This window comes from Microcaecilia unicolor, chromosome 13 (genome assembly GCF_901765095.1).
Source record: "Microcaecilia unicolor chromosome 13, aMicUni1.1, whole genome shotgun sequence".
Lineage (NCBI taxonomy): Eukaryota > Metazoa > Chordata > Amphibia > Gymnophiona > Siphonopidae > Microcaecilia > Microcaecilia unicolor.
In genome coordinates, this window is record NC_044043.1 from 62,135,187 (window position 1) to 62,150,364 (window position 15,178).

General features: G+C 43.8%; 1 protein-coding gene across 3 annotated transcripts in view; it reads left to right on the forward strand.

The window, feature by feature from the left end:
- The first annotated feature begins 75 nt into the window (after window positions 1-75).
- Window positions 76-15,178, forward strand: part of PRPF8 (pre-mRNA processing factor 8) — an 87,828-nt gene continuing 72,725 nt past the window's right edge. For 2 of the 3 annotated variants that reach the window (XM_030186193.1, XM_030186194.1), the window contains exons 1-9: window positions 113-209; window positions 5,382-5,492; window positions 6,147-6,315; window positions 7,709-7,873; window positions 8,212-8,430; window positions 9,116-9,328; window positions 9,724-9,849; window positions 9,941-10,046; window positions 10,610-10,800. In XM_030186193.1, the coding sequence (XP_030042053.1) occupies window positions 5,393-5,492; window positions 6,147-6,315; window positions 7,709-7,873; window positions 8,212-8,430; window positions 9,116-9,328; window positions 9,724-9,849; window positions 9,941-10,046; window positions 10,610-10,800 (1,289 nt within the window). In that variant the 5' untranslated portion in view covers window positions 113-209; window positions 5,382-5,392. The other variant, XM_030186195.1, reaches the window with a different exon arrangement.

Here is a 15,178-nt window from a genome sequence, read left to right on the forward strand (position 1 = left end):
GTCGCTCGCACGCATGCCCCGGTAATCACGTGAGGTGACCTCTGATGCTGTTGGCCCCTGCCCGGTGCCTTCCTCTGACGCAACTTCCTATTTCCGGTAAGGGAGGGCCTTGTCCGTGAGAGAGACGTTGTTGGTTGTTGTTTCAGATAGAGACGGTGCATTGGAGTCTGGAAGAAGGAAGGTTGTAGGGCAGGTGGTGGGCGTTTCAGGTATGATTTTGACGGTAGGGAGAGTTGAGGGGAGCGACCGAATCGCGGACAGGAAGGAGGTGTTGGGGGGGGCTAATCGCGGACACCGGACAGGGAGGGGGGGTGGGGATGGAGGCTGCATGGCTCACCAGTCACCACAGGGAGAGTGGAGATAGCAGAGATGGGAGGGAAGACTGGTCTCCGAAATCCGAATGCGTGTAAAGAGGGATGTGAGAGTGTGAGGGCAGCTGAATGCGTAGGAAGAGGTGTGTGATTGTGCAGTCAATGTGTGAGTTACACACCTAATATTAAGTGCCTGGCAAAATGGTAGAGACTTATAAAGACTATGTACACCATATGTCTTTGTGTCTAACACTGCCCTTTTAGCTTCCCATTGTCTCCTTCCAATGTTTCTATGTTGATGTCCCATTGTTATATTCCTAATGATATTCGAATGTCTCGCATAACTCTGTACAATATAATCCATAATCAAGTTGTAACAAATGTATTTCCATTATTCATATCTTACTGTAAGCCACACTGCGCCCGCAAAAAGGTGGGAAAATGTGGGCTACAAATGCAATAAATAAATAAAGAATAAAATTACAGAGCGTATTCAAAAGTATGGATTAGTGAGACAAAGCCAGCATGGATTTAGTGAAGGGAAATCTTGCCTCACCAATTTGAAGGTGAGCTGGTTGATATTGTGTATCTGGATTTTCAAAAGGCATTTGACAAAAGTACCGCATGAAAGACTCCAGAGGAAATTGGAGAGTCATGGGATAGGAGGTAGTGTACTATTGTGGATTAAAAACTGGTTAAAAGATAGAAAACAGAGAGTAGGGTTAAGTGGCTAGTATTCTCAATGGAGAAGGGTAGATAGTGGGGTTCCCCATGGGTCTGTGCTGGGACCACTGCTTTTTAACATATTTATAAACGATCTAGAGATGGGTGTAACTAGTGAGGTAATTTGCTGATGACACGTTAATCAAAGTTCTTAAATTGCAAGAGGATTGTGAAAAATTACAAGAAGACCGTATGAGACTGGGTGTCTAAATGGCTGGTGATGTTTAATGTGAGCAAGTGCAAAGTGATGCATTTGGGAAAGTGGAACCCGAATTATAGCTATGTAATGCAAAGTTCCACTTTAGCAGTCACCTACCAAGAAAGGGATCTAGACGTCGTCATTGATATGTTGGAAACCCTCAGCTCAGTGTGCGGCAATCGCTAAGAAAGCAAATAGAATGTTAGGAAAGGAATGGAAAACAAAAATGAGGGTGTTATAATGCCTTTGTATCACTCCATGGTGCAACTGCACCTCGAATGTTGTGTTCAGTTCTGGTCACCGCATCTTAAAAAAGATATAGTGGATTTGAAAAGGTACAGAGAAGGGCGAATAAAATGATAAAGGGGGTGGGATGACTTCCCTATCAGGAAAGGCTAAAGTGGCTAGGGCTCTTCAGCTTGGAGAAAAGACAGCTGAGGGGAGATATGATAGAGGTCTATAAAATAATAAGTGGAGTAGAACGGGTAGGTGTGAATCACTTGTTTACTCTTTCCAAAATACTAGGACTAGGGGGCATGCAATGAAGCTACAAAGTAGTAAATTTAAAACTAATCGGAGAGAATTTTTCTTCACTCACTGAGTAATTAAACTCTGGAATTCTTTGCCAGAGAAAATGGTAAAAGCAGTTAGATAAGCGGGGATTAAAAAAAGGTTTGGATGGCTTCCTAAAGGAAACGTCCATAGTATCTAAAGATTGGAGGGGGGCCGATGTGACGCTGATTTGTACAAAGGGTTCTAGGGGTGATCCGGGAAATTATAAACAGGTAAGCCTGATGTCGGTGCCTAGCAAAATAGTGGTAACTATTATAAAGAATAAAATTACAGAACATTTAGACAAACATGGTTTAATGGGACAGTCAGCATGGGTTCAGCCGAGGGAAGTCTTGCCTCATCAATTTGCTTAATTTCTTTGAAGGAGTGAATAAACGTGGATGAAGGTCGACCAGTTGATGTAGTGTATTGATTTTCAGTAAGCTTTTGATAAAGTTCCTCATGAGAGACTCCTGAGAAAATGAGTCATCGGATAGGAGACAAGGTTCTGGTGTGGATTAAGAATTTGTTATTGGACAGAAAACAAAGGGTAGGGTTAAATGGTCATTTCTCTCAATGGAGGAGGGTGAACAGTGGAGTGCCGCAGGGATCTGTACTTGGACCGGTACTATTTAATCAATATATATATAAACGGCGAGTGACCGTACTCACCGCAAATGCGCAGTAGAGACTTCCCTCTCTGTCCTGCCCCCGCGTCAATACGTGATGACGGGGGGGGGGGGGCGGGACAGAGAGGGAAACTGTGCCGCCGACGTTGCTACCGCTCCCTCCCCCCACTCGGAGTCGCCGCCGTCACCCCTCCACCCGGCCCGGGCCCTCCCTTCCCTTCCCTTCTGAACTTACAGATCCATTCGCTGAACGCAGCAACGCACATCAGCTGAGCTGCAGTGAGCCCTTCCTTCTTTGCCTGTGGCCCCGCCCTCCTGTGACGTAACGTCAGCGAGGGCGGGACACACACAGGCAGAGAAGGAAGGGGCAGCTCAGCTGATGTGCGTTGCCTGCGTTCGGCGAATGGATCTGTAAGTTCAGAAGTGAAGAGAGGGCCCGGACCAGGTGGAGGGGTGGCGGCGGCGACGACTTCGAGGGGGGGGAAGCGGGTGGCGACTTCGCGGGGGGAGGGGAGCGGTGGTGACCGCGGGGGGAGGAAAACCTCTATACCAGCCCGTTTTTACGGGCTCAACGGCTAGTATATTTATAAATGATATGGAATTTGGAACGACGAATGAGGTGATCAAATTTGCAGATGATACAAAACTATTCAAGGTTGTTAAAACACGTGCAGACTGTGAAATATTGCAGGAAGACTTTAGGAATCTGGAAGACTGGGCATCCAAATGGCAGATGAAATTTAATGTGGACAAATGCAAGGTGATGCACATTGGAAAGAATAATCCAAATCATAGTTGCCTGATGCTAGGGTCCACCTTGGGGGGGTCAGCGCTCAAGAAAAAGATCTGGGTGTCGTAGATAATATGCTGACATCTGCTCAGTGTGCAAATAGGATGCTAAGAATTATTAGGAAAGGAATGGTGAATAAGACCGAAAACAGTATAATGCATTTGTATCGCTCCATGGTTCTTCTGCATCTTGAGTATTGCGTTCAGTTCTGGTCGCTGTATCTCAAAAAATATATAGCGGAATTAGAAAAGGCTCAAAGAAGAGCTACCAAAATTATAAAAGGGATGGAATTCCTGTCGTATGAGAAAAGGCTAAAGAGGTTAGGGCTCGTCAGCTTGGAAAAGAGATGGGTGAGGGGAGATATGATTGAGGTCTACAAAATCTTGAGTGGTGTAGAACAAGTAGAAGTAAATCAAAATTTTTTTACTCGTTCCAAAAGTACAAAGACTAGGGGGACACTTGAAGTTACATGGAAGTACTTTTAAAACAAATAGGAGGAAATATTTTTTCACTCAACGAATAGCTAAGCTCTGGAACTCTTTGCCGGAGGATGTGGTAACAGTGGTTAGCGTATCTGGGTTTAAAAAGGGTTTGGACATATTCTGGAGGAAAAGTCCATAGTCTGCTATTGAGGCAGACATGGGAAGCAACTGCTTGCCCTGGGATTTGTAGTATAGAGTGTTGCTACGATTTGGGTTTCTGACAGGTACTTGTGACTTGGCTTGGCCACTGTTTGGAAAACAGAATACTGGACTAGATGGACCATTGGTCTAACCCAGTGTGGCTACTCTTATGTTCTTCACATGCCAGGACACCAACCGGGCACCCTAGGGGGCACTTCTAAAAAAACCCCAAAACAAAACATTAAAATAGCTCCCAGGTGCATAGCTCCCTTACCTTGGGTGCTGAGCCCCCCAAATCCCCCCCAAAACCCACTCCCCACACCATTACCATAGCCCTTATAGGTGAAGGGGGGCACCTACATGTGGGTACAGTGGGTTTTGGAGGGCTCCCATTTACCACCACAAGTGTAACAGGTGGGGGGGGGGGGATGGGCCTGAGTCCACCTGTCTGAAGTGCACTGCACCCACTAAAAACTGCTCTAGGGACCTGCATACTGCTGTCATGGAGCTGGGAATGACATTTGAGGCTGGCAAAAAAATGTTTTTTAATTTTTGGGTGGGAGGGGGTTGGTGACCACTGGGGGGAGTAAGGGGAGGTCATCCCCGATTCCCTCCGGTGGTCATATGGTGAGTTGGGGCTCCTTTTTGAAGCTTGGTCGTGAAAAAAAGGGACCAAGTACAGCCAGTGAAATGCTTGTCAAGCCTGGCTTTTTTTTCCCATTATCAGGCGAAGCCGGCCATCTCGTGAGCACGCCCCCGTCCCGTCCCCACTACCCTACCGACACGCCCCCTTGATGTTTTGCTGGCTCTGTGACGGAAAGCAGTTGAACCCGGCCAAAATCGGCTTTCGATTATACTGATTTGGCCGGGTTCAGGAGATTGCCGGCCATCTCCCAATTTGTGTCAGAAGATGGCTGGCGATCACTTTCGAAAATGAGCTGGTTGGTATCTCTGAATAGTCACCCTGTGCTGGACCTCCTTATTAAGCACCCACCTAGTCACACATGCCTCTTTTTTTTTTTTTTTTTCATAAACTCAGAATGAGCCCTTGAGTAAGGGAATAAAGAGCATGCTGGACACTATGGTTGTGCCCTAATTTGTGGAGCGTGCACACATTATAGCCTACCTCGTCCGCCCCTGAGTCTCGCCATTCTCTAGCAAGGCTGCTTCCTTAGTTTTACTTTTGGCCATAGAGTATTCTGCCATGCTCATGCTGGGAGAGACCGAAGGTCCATCAAGGCCAATATCCTGTTTCTAATAGTGGCCAGTTCAGATTGCAAGTACCTGGCAAGATCGCAAAACAGCAAAACAGATTTTATGCTGCTTATCTTAGAATATGCAGTGAATTTTGGCCAGAGTATTCTGCCACGCCCATACTGTCTTTTCTATGAATACTGATGTACTGCATGATGCTTGGTCTTAAAAACAAAATTGCCTTGATCTTAAAAAGGTTGAAAAATATTGTTCCAGTGATCAGTATGGATACAGGGAGGGGAAGAGGCAGCAAATATTTAGAGTGTAACATAATTTCCTTATTATTCTGCTGTTATACAGATTAATCCGCCATGGCTGGGGTTTTCCCATACCGACCAGCGGGTAATCCTGTCGCCAGCTCATCTAGTCCACTTCCAGACTATATGTCAGAAGAGAAGTTACAGGAAAAAGGTAAGGGATTGTGTGTATATAAGACTCTACATATTGCTTAGCGATGATGCATGTTCCATGCTTCCCTGGGCAACTATTCCCATGGGTTTTCTTCTCTTTTGGGGAAAGATGCTGTGTGATTTGTGCAATTGTCAGAAATAAAAGTTAAGAAATGAAAACAAAAAATGCAAGGTGATACCTTTTATTGGACTAACTTAATTCTTTTTCTGACTTAGTGTTCTCTGGCTAATACTGCTTAAATCGAAATAGAATGGGAAAAGGGGAAATTACCAGAAAATATAAATGAATCATAAAAAGTATTCCTATGACAGCATAAAGGGAGCAGTGGGGTGATCATAAGCTGACAGAATTGTACAGCTCATAATGGATTTTGGCTAATTAACGTATGTTCAGTCTTTCTGTGTTCTGAAAGATCTGATAATTTTTAATTGAAAGAGGATAAAAGTGTACCTGTTACAATTAATGCCTACCTTATAAAGCAGACCCAAAGTCTCACAATCATGAATGTTTGTGTTATTACAGGTGCCGAGACCCTCAAATTTGTAACAAGGGCAGTTTTTATTTCTTTGTTGAGCTGTGGGTGATTTTCTTGTAACTGTTGCATTTATCTGCCTTGTGAGAAAAAATCTGAAGAATATAAATGTCTCTCCATAGCTCGAAAATGGCAGCAATTGCAGGCAAAGCGTTACGCAGAGAAGCGGAAGTTTGGGTTTGTTGATGCTCAGAAAGAAGACATGCCACCAGAACATGTGAGAAAAATCATCCGTGACCACGGGGACATGACTAACAGGAAGTTCAGGCATGATAAGAGAGTGTACTTGGGGTAAGGCTGCCTTTATTTCTGAATTTGACAACCCAGCACCCTGATATATTTCTGGGGTCATGAACATCAATAAATGCTAAAAAGAACTGAATAAATGTGTTCACTATTTCAGTTCATTGTAAAAATTTTAATAACCATATGTATGTCACAGTGCTAAAGGACCCAATAACTACTATACCTTTTTGAACTTGCACCTTCATATAGAGTGGAATAAGTTGGTTATGTTTTGTGTAGGTGAAGCACTGCTTAGAATTTTTACTTCTGAATAAATGATTGGTGGGAAACTTGGGAATGTGTGTGGAGAAACATAGTGAGCTATTGGTTTATTCTTCTTGTGGGGCCTGGGGCCCAGGCCCTAGGTCCTTATTTAAGGGTTGTTGGTATATTAAGTATTACAAAGAACTATGGAGGTTGTGATATGGATAGGATTATTCTCCCGGCATATGTGAGCGTATAGATTGTTCTATCAATAACCAAGCCTTCTAAAGTGTGAGAGATGCATGGAAATGCTGAACAGAGGCTTATGCCAAAATCTTTGCACGAAAAACAAAAATTGTTCAAATCAGTTGATAAACCGAACTTAAGGGTTTGCGTTGTGTTGTTAAAGTAACGTAAGCCAGAACATTGTAAACTGGAACTTTTAAATAATGCTAATTGATAATTGGAAATATGTTATCAGACAAATTGTTGAAGGATTATGAATCTGGATTTGAAACAATGTTTTAGATAAAGACTGCAGAAATACCACACTTGTTTTTTGGCATGCCTTTTTAATTTTTCTCCAGGTCAAGAACTGAGAGTAAGTGCTACCACATAACCCCCCAAACCCTGATTGCATCATATGGGCACAGTGTAGTAACATTGAAATAACAAGATAGTGTAGCCTGATGCTCTCCCCCCCCCCCCCACCCCACACTAGAATCTTTTTTTACCTAGTAGTATTTTCTTACTTTTTTGGGCTTGCAATTCAGAACCAGAGCCTTCATTCACAACTATTCCTCCTGGTTTTTATATTGCCTCCCAACATAATCTAGTAATTGCAGTGATGTTCTATTCACCAGTGTTTGTTCTGGACTCATAATTCCCTCTACCTAGGGCTGTGAATTCCAACCCAGGGAGTAGGAAACCTGAGTTGGGAACTGAAACCAGCTTCTTCTGCATGATAATGCATAACACTGCCACTGAGCTGTCTTCATTTTTTGATGGTTTGTTTGCTTTAGGTGGCTATAACAGAACCTTCCATCTACATATAACTAAATGTTGGCTGAACTTGCATGATGTCTTTTAATTCTAGAATTGCAAATGGTTTAAAGGTTGGACAGTAATGGCTACCTGCCTAACTGAGGGGATGTCTATTCTCCTTTTTGTGACTGAATTGATTTCTTTTTTGTAGAGCTCTGAAGTATATGCCTCATGCTGTCCTCAAGCTCCTGGAGAATATGCCTATGCCTTGGGAACAGATCCGAGATGTTCCTGTCTTATACCACATCACAGGAGCCATCTCCTTTGTTAGTGAGATTCCATGGGTCATTGAGCCAGTTTACATTTCACAGTGGGGGTAAGCATGTTTCTTCAGATAACAAAGGACCATAGGATTTAGCATTGAGATGAGTTGAAAGGAAGTTGTTTCATTCCAGGTGAGGGGGCTGTGTAAATGGATTGGGCTAGGAAAGGGATACTCTTTGGGCTAGGTAAGAGATGTGGTTTATTACTGAGCTAGGTGAGATTGAAGGCTGGAAGTAGGAGTAGAACAGCTATATGTATTGTTTTTCAAACTGTAGCATTACACATCAAACATCTGTCTTCTGCCTCATACCATGTAGTAAGATAGAGAGCATGTTTTGTGTGTTTCTTGTTCTGTTCTTACTGCATGTGGTATTTGTATCTGTCTTCCAGATCTATGTGGATCATGATGAGGCGTGAGAAGAGAGACAGACGGCATTTCAAGAGAATGAGGTTTCCCCCCTTTGATGATGAGGAGCCGCCACTGGATTATGCAGACAATATTCTGGATGTAGAGCCCTTGGAGGCCATTCAGCTAGAGCTGGATCCTGAAGAAGATGCCCCTGTCCTGGATTGGTTCTATGACCATCAGCCACTCAAGGATAGCAAGAAGTGAGAGAGAATGTTTCAATTTCATCCTTTGATTTAGGCAATTGCCCTTAATTGCTGATCAGCTAAAGTCTAATAAGTCATTAAGTCTTATGCAAGCTAGAGGCTGATCACATTTTGGTTTTGGCACCAAAACTAGTCTCGTTGTGGCTGAAAATACCGATAACAGTTTTGGCTGAAACCGAAACTTTTTTTGCTATGTTCCATGGCTATCTTCTTCCCCTCCTCTCCCTCCTGGGTCGCTGGAAGTCACAGCAGCCATTTTGACTGCGGCAGCGGCATGAGCAGGAGCAAGTGGGGTTCACTTCTGTCCTGTCTAGCCACTAGATCACTAGGGTGGGTTCAGGGAGGGAGGAGAGAGGGAGAAAGTGGGAGCTCCGTGTTGGGGGGAGTGGAGGCTGTTTTCATTTGGGGGCTGAGCTGGTTTGGGTTTTGGCTTCGGTTTCACCCAAAATCGAGAATGAATTTAGCCTGCAGAGTAAGCTACTACTCTCCTTGGACCTTGATAGTCACAGTATGTTGCTAGAGCTCGAATAGAGTGCCACTGACCTGTCTGAAGCATGGCCAGAATTCTCTTTTTATGTTTGGTCTTGTTGACTGGGTGTGTATAAGGAAACTTCACATCTGAATACACATTTCAGCAAAGACATGTGTTTTTGTCCACTTATTTCTTTTTCTTTATTTTTAGATATGTAAATGGCTCAACATACCAGCGCTGGCAGTTCACCCTTCCTATGATGTCAACATTGTATCGTTTAGCCAATCAACTCCTTACAGACCTGGTAGATGATAACTATTTCTACCTATTTGATCTTAAGGCTTTCTTCACTTCCAAAGCTCTGAACATGGCCATTCCTGGTGGCCCGAAGTTTGAGCCATTGGTCCGGGACATTAACCTTCAGTAAGTAATGAAACGCATATTATGGTAGTTTTTTGCCTTTCTCACTCAAGACACTTGCAGTTGGTAGTGGCTATGTGTTAAAGCATATAGTGCCATTTGTTAACTGTGCTCAGTAAGCTGTTTGGGAGTGGAGGAGGCAATGCAGTGTAGAAGGAGTAGAGGAAAAATTTAATTAAAAACTATCCCTTTGTATTTTTGAGGTACCCTGCAGTGTAGAATGGGAAGATTTTTCAAGAATGGTGTGGATTGTGTCTTCATTTTTAAAGAAGTAGTAGATTTTAATTTTAAAGGATGCATGGAGAAGGAGCATATAAGGAAGGAGTTGTTTGGCTGTTTGAGTAGTTGTCGATGAGGCAGTGAGAAGGAAAGTCAAGATTTATTTATTTATTTTTAAGGGATGAAGACTGGAATGAATTTAATGATATAAACAAGATCATTATTCGACAGCCAATCAGAACAGAGTACAAGATTGCCTTTCCCTACTTGTACAATAATTTGCCACATCATGTGCATCTGACCTGGTAAGTATGACAGGTTGCACTTTGACATACCCCTTGTGTTCTGTTGTGTCATGGTTCCTGTGATACTAATATACATTCTTGTTTGTCCTAGGTATCACACACCTAATGTGGTTTTCATCAAAACAGAGGATCCTGACCTTCCAGCTTTCTACTTTGATCCACTGATTAACCCAATCTCTCATAGGCATTCTGTTAAGGTAAGACTCCAGAGTGGTGCTTTCCGTGATGAGGATAGTATTCTGCCCTGCAGTGACAGAAGGAAGTAAGTCCATTGTGGCTGATTTGTGGGAAAATGGGAAAATACGTTTTGCGTGGTTTATCTGCAATGAACTTCCTTTTGCTCCTGAAATATTGAGGGTCCTGAAGGGGCTATGCATAAGTCCAATACACATTATGATGGAACATACTTCCTAGATTATAGATAGGCACTTTACTTATTTTTGAGCATAAGAAGACTTAGCTTCCTTCTACCAATGCAGGGCAGTATTGTGGGAGGGAAGATCTTCTGTCAGGGCTGTATCCATGTGGTATCGGGTTCTAGCCTCTAGTGTATGACTGTAGCTTTGATATATAAAGCTCTTATGGTAGCTCTTCTGATGAGTTTTTATATTTTTCTTAAGGTGCCGAGGAGGAGACAAATTTTAATCAGCTCTTTGCCTTTCTAGTCTACTATGGACCTTTGTGACAAGTTGTTTACCTGGGCCCAACCAGAGAATTCTTTAATGACCTGAAATGTGCAAATTAATTTCCTCTATTTCAGAGCCAGGAACCACTGCCTGATGATGATGAAGAGTTTGAGTTACCAGAATTCGTGGAGCCTTTTCTTAAAGATGCACCGCTGTATTCAGATAATACAGCCAATGGGATTGCTTTGCTGTGGGCACCACGTCCCTTTAACTTGAGATCTGGCAGGACACGACGAGCCATTGATATTCCCCTTGTTAAGAATTGGTAAGGACTGCTATACTGAAAGCTTTCTGGATAGTGGCATGACTCTTTACTATTGGTTTTGAATATTTACGCTTCATTATTACTCCTGTACTTGATTAATTGGGGTTTTATCCATCTTCCCAGAGTTGATAACCCAGTAAACATGAAGTACAAAATACAGAACAACTTAAAAACAGGAAAGTAAGACTGATATGTGACCATATATTGGATGTTAAGCTGTAAAATAGCCCTCGTTCTCATTGGTTCTATCACCAGTTGCTCCATTAAGTAGCCATGTATGACACTAGAAGCTTAACCTTCCTGATATGCCATAATACATCCTGGCCTTGTGCTGCAGTGGTGCATACTTTGACATGCAGTCTGTGCAGCCACCTAAAGTACTATGCACAAAGGGTGCTAACTTGCTGGCAACTCTCCCATACCGTTCCAAATTATATTGGTAGATTGAATGAAAGAAAGAAAGAAAGAAGGTGTTGGGGAAGATAATGGTTCTGGACATAGTTTGGGGATTAAAGAAAAAGAGGATGCTTGCTGGATCCACTACCAGTACTGAAAGAAGAAAACTGAGGGAGATCCCACCACTGAAAGGGCCCAAGGCACTAGTGAGCTTAGAGCCAGCCCCATATACAGCTACCAGTCTCGCATCCCCTTGATAAAAGCCTTATTAATACTATATCTAAAAGATTGACTCTCCTCCCTATGCTCTTCATCCTGACAGTCTGATTTAAAGCAGTAAAGGCATGAACTGCACGCGTCCATTCTTTGTTATTTGAGGATGCCATTCTGGATGTCTTTTAAGTCTTTACCCTTTTGGCTACAGCCTGTATGCACGCCTTATGTGGGCTTGGTTTCCTTACTACTTTTTAGCTCTTTTGGTTAGGGGTGTGTTGCATTTGTTTACTTGATTGGGGTTAATTAATAGTCTTTATGAAGAGATTTCACCAGAGGCCAATCTCCAGTTTTATAGTACATAAGATAACAGCCGGTTTTGCACTTCTGACACAGAACAAGTTAAGTAATGAATTAAACAGCTTTGTCCTTTTGGTGCAGATGACAGCACAGAAAGGCTTGTGCACAGGGCAAGCTGTCTCGGTTCTTATGTGAGCCCTAGCCACTGTCCAGATGGCAGGTTCATATATGAAGAATAGATAAACAAATTCCTATATCCATCAAGCTTGTGAATCCTGTTAGTGTTGCATGGAAGACAGCACAAGGTACTTCTGCCCTCAGTGACTTAAACAAACCTGTGGGAGAAGGAGAAGCACAAAGGCAAAGCAGCACTGTGGTGCAGTATGGCAGAAAAGTGCAGTCTGTCTCCCTGCAAGCTAGTAGCTCTCCCATCATTGATGCTGTATACAGTCCAAGCCTGAGTTCTGGAAAAGTTACTGCGATTGGTCCTGCCAGAATGGTTGAGCTACTTTTTTTTTTTTTGTTTGTTTCGGGCAAAAGCAAAACTGAAGCTGAAACCAGTCACCCAGTTTCAGCCGAAAACTCAAGTTTCCATGTCGTGATTACACTATTCCAGAACTTGTAGGTTAGTCATGTCCATCGACCAGCAGTTGGAGATAGAAAATACTGAAGGGCTCAGTTGGCGGGCTAGGGTTATATACTTCAGCTCACTTTTGTGTTCTCTATCGCCAGTTAGTGGATGGTCATAGCTCAGCCCTGAGCTTTGGATAGGCTGCTCCTTGATCAGCTGGCTCCCAGTTGAGCTTACCGGGCAGTCTTCTTTCAGAGGTTCATCTCTGGAAGTTCCAGAGTCCTGTCTCCTTCAGCTTGTGTCCTCCTCCCTCTCCTCCTGTTGGTCTGGGAAGCAAGGCTCCTGAATGCAGCAAAAAAAAAAAAAGGGCGTTTGCTCTTTAGTAGAGGGGATTCCCACCCACTTCAGACATGCAGTTTTCCCTGGGGTTGACTGTGGCTCCTGCTGAGTTAGTCAAGTGGTGCTCCCACTACAGAGCCTGTTGTGAATCGTCTGGCTGCTGCTCCTCCTGTAAGTTAGGGAAGATGAGAAAGGAGGTGAGCGCTTCTCAGGATGGTGTGCTGGTTCCGTTTGTACTGCAGCCTGTGGATTCTCCTAAGTCAGCCAACGATTTGCTTCAGAATGACGCCGTTTACCGCCATGTGGAGAGCGCGTGGGAATAGCCTCCAGCACAGTTGCAAGGCACTGTTTCTCGTCTTGGGTGTCCTGATTTGACTGGAGGGCCAGGGGGCATGTTTTACCCTGAGTTCATGTTAGTTGGTGCATCAGGCATACTTGCTGTGGCAGAATCAGGCAGGGGTACCTCATCACCCTCTGCTCTTCCAATTCCTAAGAGGTCCTGTTTGGATAACACCGCTGTGGCTGAGAGGGATTCTCCTCCATCTATTTTGGATGAGGCTTTGGTCCTTTCAGAGGAACTTTGTTAGCTTTTAGAGGAGGGGGATAACCCCAAGGTACTAAGGCAGAAGAGCTGAAAATGTTGATCTTTGTCTGGAGAATTGCATCTTCTCATGAAACACCTAGCCACCCGCCTGGGGTTAACCTGCGGCCAGAGGGTCTATTCCCAGCACAGCTCAGGTCCACCTGCACCTGCTGCTAGTGCTCTACACTAGAACCCTCTTCCCTCCAACTGGGTCACAACTACACCATCTGAGATCTGGCTGACTTACATGCTAGAGCAACAGCAGCTGGACGAATAGCAGTGGCAGCGAGAGGAACGGGAAGAGCGACAGTGGCTAGAGGATTGGAACAGCAGCGTGAGGATTCCTTTTTCCTTGGTGATTAGGCTGCCTAAACGTAAAGGGAAAGTGTGAGTCTATCCTCCCAAGACCACGTCTACTCCACTCCAACTACAGAAACTCGATACCTTCATTGTCCCCAAGCGGGATACATCTGAAGAGGAGAGGAGTTTCCCAGCTTTGTGTGTGACACAGGGAGTTTCTCTACTTTTGGGAGAACCATCTCTCTCCTCTTCTGACCAAATAGCCCCAGCGCTCCGGCAGACTTGGATAGAGGTAAAAAAACAAAAGAAGAGCTGGGAAGTCTAGCAGCGTCTTCAACTGTTGTGGTGGGGATCACTGGACGTCCTGTTTCAATCTGTGAGAGTAGTCTGAGAGAGACGGCAGTGGTACTTCCTGGACCTGAGAGAACTGAAACAACGTGGCTGTAGTTGAAGGCGGCTCAGGCAGGTGTTACAGGTAAAGAGCCCCCATCTTATCTAAGACTTTTACTTTAGAGTTGTTGGGTGTAGCTTTGACACGTTACATAAGTACATAAGTACATAAGTACATAAGTAGTGCCATACTGGGAAAGACCAAAGGTCCATCTAGCCCAGCATCCTGTCACCGACAGTGGCCAATCCAGGTCAAGGGCACCTGGCACGCTCCCCAAACGTAAAAACATTCCAGACAAGTTATACCTAAAAATGAGGAATTTTTCCAGTCCATTTAATAGCGGTCTATGGACTTGTCCTTTAGGAATCTATCTAACCCCTTTTTAAACTCCGTCAAGCTAACCGCCCGTACCACGTTCTCCGGCAATGAATTCCAGAGTCTAATTACACGTTGGGTGAAGAAACATTTTCTCCGATTCGTTTTAAATTTACCACACTGTAGCTTCAACTCATGCCCTCTAGTCCTAGTATTTTTGGATAGCGTGAACAGTCGCTTCACATCCACCCGATCCATTCCACTCATTATTTTATACACTTCTATCATATCTCCCCTCAGCCGTCTCTTCTCCAAGCTGAAAAGCCCTAGCCTTCTCAGCCTCTCTTCATAGGAAAGTCGTCCCATCCCCACTATCATTTTCGTCGCCCTTCGCTGTACCTTTTCCAATTCTACTATATCTTTTTTGAGATACGGAGACCAGTACTGAACACAATACTCCAGGTGCGGTCGCACCATGGAGCGATACAACGTTTGGAAGCTTCTATCTCTAAATGTTCTTTGGAACTTTCAACTTTGATTCGGTCCGTTTCCACATTAACTCAATTGCACCAAGAATTCTGAGGGAGTTCCAGGAACAAGTAGCTTCAATGAAGACAGAAACTGGAAAAGTGAAAGAGGTTGAACTTGCTTTTATTAAAGACAATTGCTACATAGAAGATTGGAGAATCTTGAAAATCAAGTGAGACATTTGAATATTCATTTGTTAAATTTTCCTAAGTTAAGTGCAGCTTCCCCATTAGAAATGTTTAAGAGATTTTTAGTGGAAGTATTGGAATATCCAATGGAAGCGTTACCACTGGTAGGCAAAATTTATTTTTTGCCTATGAAGAAGGGGCAAGAGACTGCGCAAGAAATTGGGAATGATTTTGCAGTTTCTTATGATAGTTTGGATTTATCTAGGGTTCTACTGCTGCAGTAGTAGAAAGATCCATTTTGGTCACCTTAGTAT